This window comes from Priapulus caudatus, unplaced genomic scaffold (genome assembly GCF_000485595.1).
Source record: "Priapulus caudatus unplaced genomic scaffold, Priapulus_caudatus-5.0.1 Scaffold341, whole genome shotgun sequence".
NCBI lineage: Eukaryota > Metazoa > Priapulida > Priapulimorpha > Priapulimorphida > Priapulidae > Priapulus > Priapulus caudatus.
Window position 1 is genome coordinate 102,224 of NW_014577402.1, and position 3,876 is coordinate 106,099.

A 3,876-nucleotide genomic window follows, 5' to 3' on the forward strand; every position below is an offset into this window, starting at 1 on the left:
GTATGGTTATCATGACTGTTGCATACTGCTCAGGGTGTATGGTTATCATGACTGTTGCATACTGCTCAGGGTGTATGGTTATCATGACTGTTGCATACTGCTCAGGGTGTATGGTTATCATGACTGTTGCATACTGCTCAGGGTGTAGGGTTATCATGACTGTTGTATACTGCTCAGGGTGTATGGTTATCATGACTGTTGCATACTGCTCAGGGTGTAGGGTTATCATGACTGCTGTATACTGCTCAGGGTGTAGGGTTATCATGTCTGTTGTATACTGCTCAGGGTGTAGTGTTATCATAACTGTTGTATAGTATACTGCTCAGGGGTGTATGGTTATCATGACTGCTGTATACTGATCAGGGTGTAGGGTTATCATGACTGCTGTATACTGCTCAGGGTGTACAGGTGTAGGGTTATCATGACTGCTGTATACTGCTCAGGGTGTACAGGTGTAGGGTTAGCATGACTGATGTATACTGCTCAGGGTGTAGTGTTATCATGTCTGTTGTATACTGCTCAGGGTGTAGGGTTAGCATGACTGTTGTATATACTGCTCAGGGTGTAGGGTTATCATAACTGTTGTATACTGCTCAGGGTGTAGGGTTATCATGTCTGTTGTATACTGCTCAGGGTGTAGGGTTATCATGACTGTTGTATAGTATACTGCTCAGGGTGTAGGGTTATCATGACTGCTGTATACTGCTCAGGGTGTAGGGTTATCATGACTGTTGTATACTGCTCAGGGTGTAGGGTTATCATGACTGTTGTATACTGCTCAGGGTGTAGGGTTATCATGACTTGCATACTGCTCAGGGTGTAGGGTTATCATGACTGTTGTATACTGCTCAGGGTGTAGGGTTATCATGACTGTTGTATACTGCTGAACTGTGTGATGGTTTGTGTGTCCATATATAATATTTGTGTAATGGTTTGTGTGACACTATAGTGTGGGTGTGAAGGTTACTGTGACACTGTGTATCATTATGTATGATGGTTAAAATGTGACACTGTGTATGTATGATGGTTACTGTAACACTGTGTTACTATGTATGATGGTTACTGTGACACTGTGTGTTTATGATGGAGTGTGATACTGTGTGTGTATGTTGGTTACTGTAACACTCTATGTGGGTGTGATGGCTTATGTGACACTGTTTTATATGTGACTGTGAAGGTGTCACTTTTAAAGCCCTCGTATGCAGGCACTCACACTGTATTCTGGAGGTCTACCCCAGCCTGCGAGACTCTACAGCATCTGTGTGACCAGCGTGGGGTGACTCGCGTGTTTATGAGGGAGGGGCCCTGCTGTGCGTGCGCTGCGCTTTGGGGCGGGGTGGGATGGGGGTCTGGCATGTGGCATGGGGACCTCTGACACTCGGCTTGTGATCTGATTTACTATTTGAGCTCTCAACTACTGGCGTGCTGTAGTGTACTGATGCACGGATCCCCAAGGGAGGCTGAGAAGTGATTTGTGATGGTTGTTACGACATGGGAGTGCATGTGTGGGCTGGGGTTTCAGCCACGCCAGCATCCCCCCAGTGACAGCATTGGGCTCGTGCTTGTGGGATTACTGGTCCGAGATGAAAAAAAAGGGGGAATGTTTGTTCGCCAGTGTGAAATGGCCGTTGTTGCTTACACCGACCCGCGCAACTCCACCCAGTTGTTGCCTGACTAACCTTAAATTCACTCCACTAGCTTTGCCAGACCATAGTTAATCTGAAAGTACTTCTATAATTCAGTGGACTGGAACTAGGCTGACCCGTCACGGCGTGCTTGGGAGTGTTTTGACAAGTTTCTACTGACCTGCTGTCTCTGGCCGACTGTTTCTTGCTATACCCATGTGTAGCTCTTTGGCGCCCATGTAGGACGGTGCATCAAAGCGAATGTGTAATTTTATAAACTTTTGTTAACACGTGTTATGTGTGTATTTGCATCCCTGAAGCAAAAAATATCAGCGTGCATGGAGGATTTGTCATTTGATATCCTGACTCTTGCTCACGATGTATTTCATAAAATATAATAGCAATACGTTTTGTGGGGTGTTTATTCCATATGTTATCATACAGTAGCGGATGTGTTTATATAAATTAGTAAATAACTTTTATCATTTTAACATTAGTCTTGTTGTTGTTGTTGTTGATGTTGTTGTTGTTGTTGTTGTTGTTGTTGTTGTTGTTGATGTTGTTGTTGTTGTTGTTGTTGGTGATGATGATGATGATGTTCAGTTGTTTTTGTTGTTGTTTCAGTGCATGCATGATGTGTTGTGATGTTTTATTGTATTGAGACATGCAATTAGAAAATTATGCATCAGGGGAGAGATTGTGTATGAATCATTTTCTGCGATACTCTCGATAAGAAAAACAAAAAAACTGTTGTCACTTGGGATATTTATCTGCCTGAGTAAAATGATTAAAATGATTAAATAGTCTGGCTGGTGGTCGTGCTGGTCTGGTGCTTGTGTACATTTACTTTACTACCCATTGCGAATCCGTAATCTAAATGTGCTGCACGAGTGAGTGGACTGAAACCAGGTTTCGTGTGGATAGGGTAATCTAATGTAACCCACAGAAGGCTGCCCTCATATGTTGGGTAAGGATATCCTGGGATGATGAACTGTGAACCATTGTTGGTCAGCCATAAACATCGACAGCAACAACAGGAAAAACAACAACAACTACTACTAAGTACTACTACTAATAATAATAGTATAAGTACTACTGTTACAGTTAAACCTCGATTATCCGAACGAGATGCGTGGGGAGTATTTTGTTCGGATAACTGTTTGTTCAGATAACGGATGGTCTAGTGGCTTATTAAATATTCACGGGACCTTGTAATCCGAAATTCGGATAATTGATGTTCGGATAACCGAGGTTTGACCGTACATTATTACTGCTACTTCTGACGCTGCTGCTGCTGATGCTGGTGTCACTACTGCTACTGCTACTGCTACATGCTGGTGTCACTACTGCGACTGCTACTGCTACATGCTGGTGTCACTACTGCTACTGCTACTACTACATGCTGTCGTTTCTGTTTTCTAGGATCAGTATGACAACATCTCCTTGCACACCCACAAGGGCATAGACTTCATGGAGAAGTACGGTCACTTCCAGCGTGATCGCTGCTCCATAGAGCTGGACTACGCCAGCAAGCTTAGGTGAGTTTTACCCCCATATAGCATGCACGCACAGACGCACGCACACGCACAGACACACGCAACCCCGCATGCACGCACACACACTAGCCTTGCCCCAAGTGCATAAGTGCCTTTAATTTTGCCTTGGGACATTTACTGGTACACGCTCGGCTGAATCCATTTTTAAAAGTCATTAGGAATCGCTGAAAAGAGAATCATTGTTGAGAAACCATAACTTGGTCGTTGAGTCGGTGACAGCTAGGGTGCTAACCCTAGCGTAGTGCTCAACAATACACGCTGCACTGCTGCATGTACTGAGAAATGTTTGAAGTCAACCTCTTCGTGTATTAGAGATAGAAAGAGACAGGGGGTTGCAGAAGTCTGACGTAGACTAACCCTGAGACATGTCTATTTGATTTTGGCAAGCTGCGCATATATCTTAGTTACATTTCGAGTACTGCCGAGTGAGTTCATGCGACGCTGCTGCCATCAAGTTTTTGATCAAACTGCCATTGTCGCGAGGTGTGTGCGTTTCGACATAAAAATATATCAGCGCAGATCGCACTAGTAATTCTGGTAGCTGCGAAATCATATTTATATTTTATCGATGGCATCCGGAGGATACTCTCAACCTTTTGCACGGGTATTGCTCTATTGACGAAGGAATCGAATCAATCACACGCTTTATTTATAGAGGAGATATATCTCTATGCTCAAGCAAAAAATTTCATGAA

The 3,876-nt window shown here is 43.8% G+C and overlaps 1 protein-coding gene across 1 annotated transcript in view; it reads left to right on the forward strand.

Annotated features, from left to right (window-relative positions):
- The window catches only part of LOC106809270 (formin-binding protein 1-like), an 81,183-nt gene that overhangs the window by 19,281 nt on the left and 58,026 nt on the right, over window positions 1–3,876 (forward strand). The window contains exon 2 of the mRNA XM_014812282.1: window positions 3,048–3,163. Within this exon, the coding sequence (XP_014667768.1) occupies window positions 3,048–3,163 (116 nt within the window). The remainder of the gene's footprint in view (window positions 1–3,047; window positions 3,164–3,876) is intronic.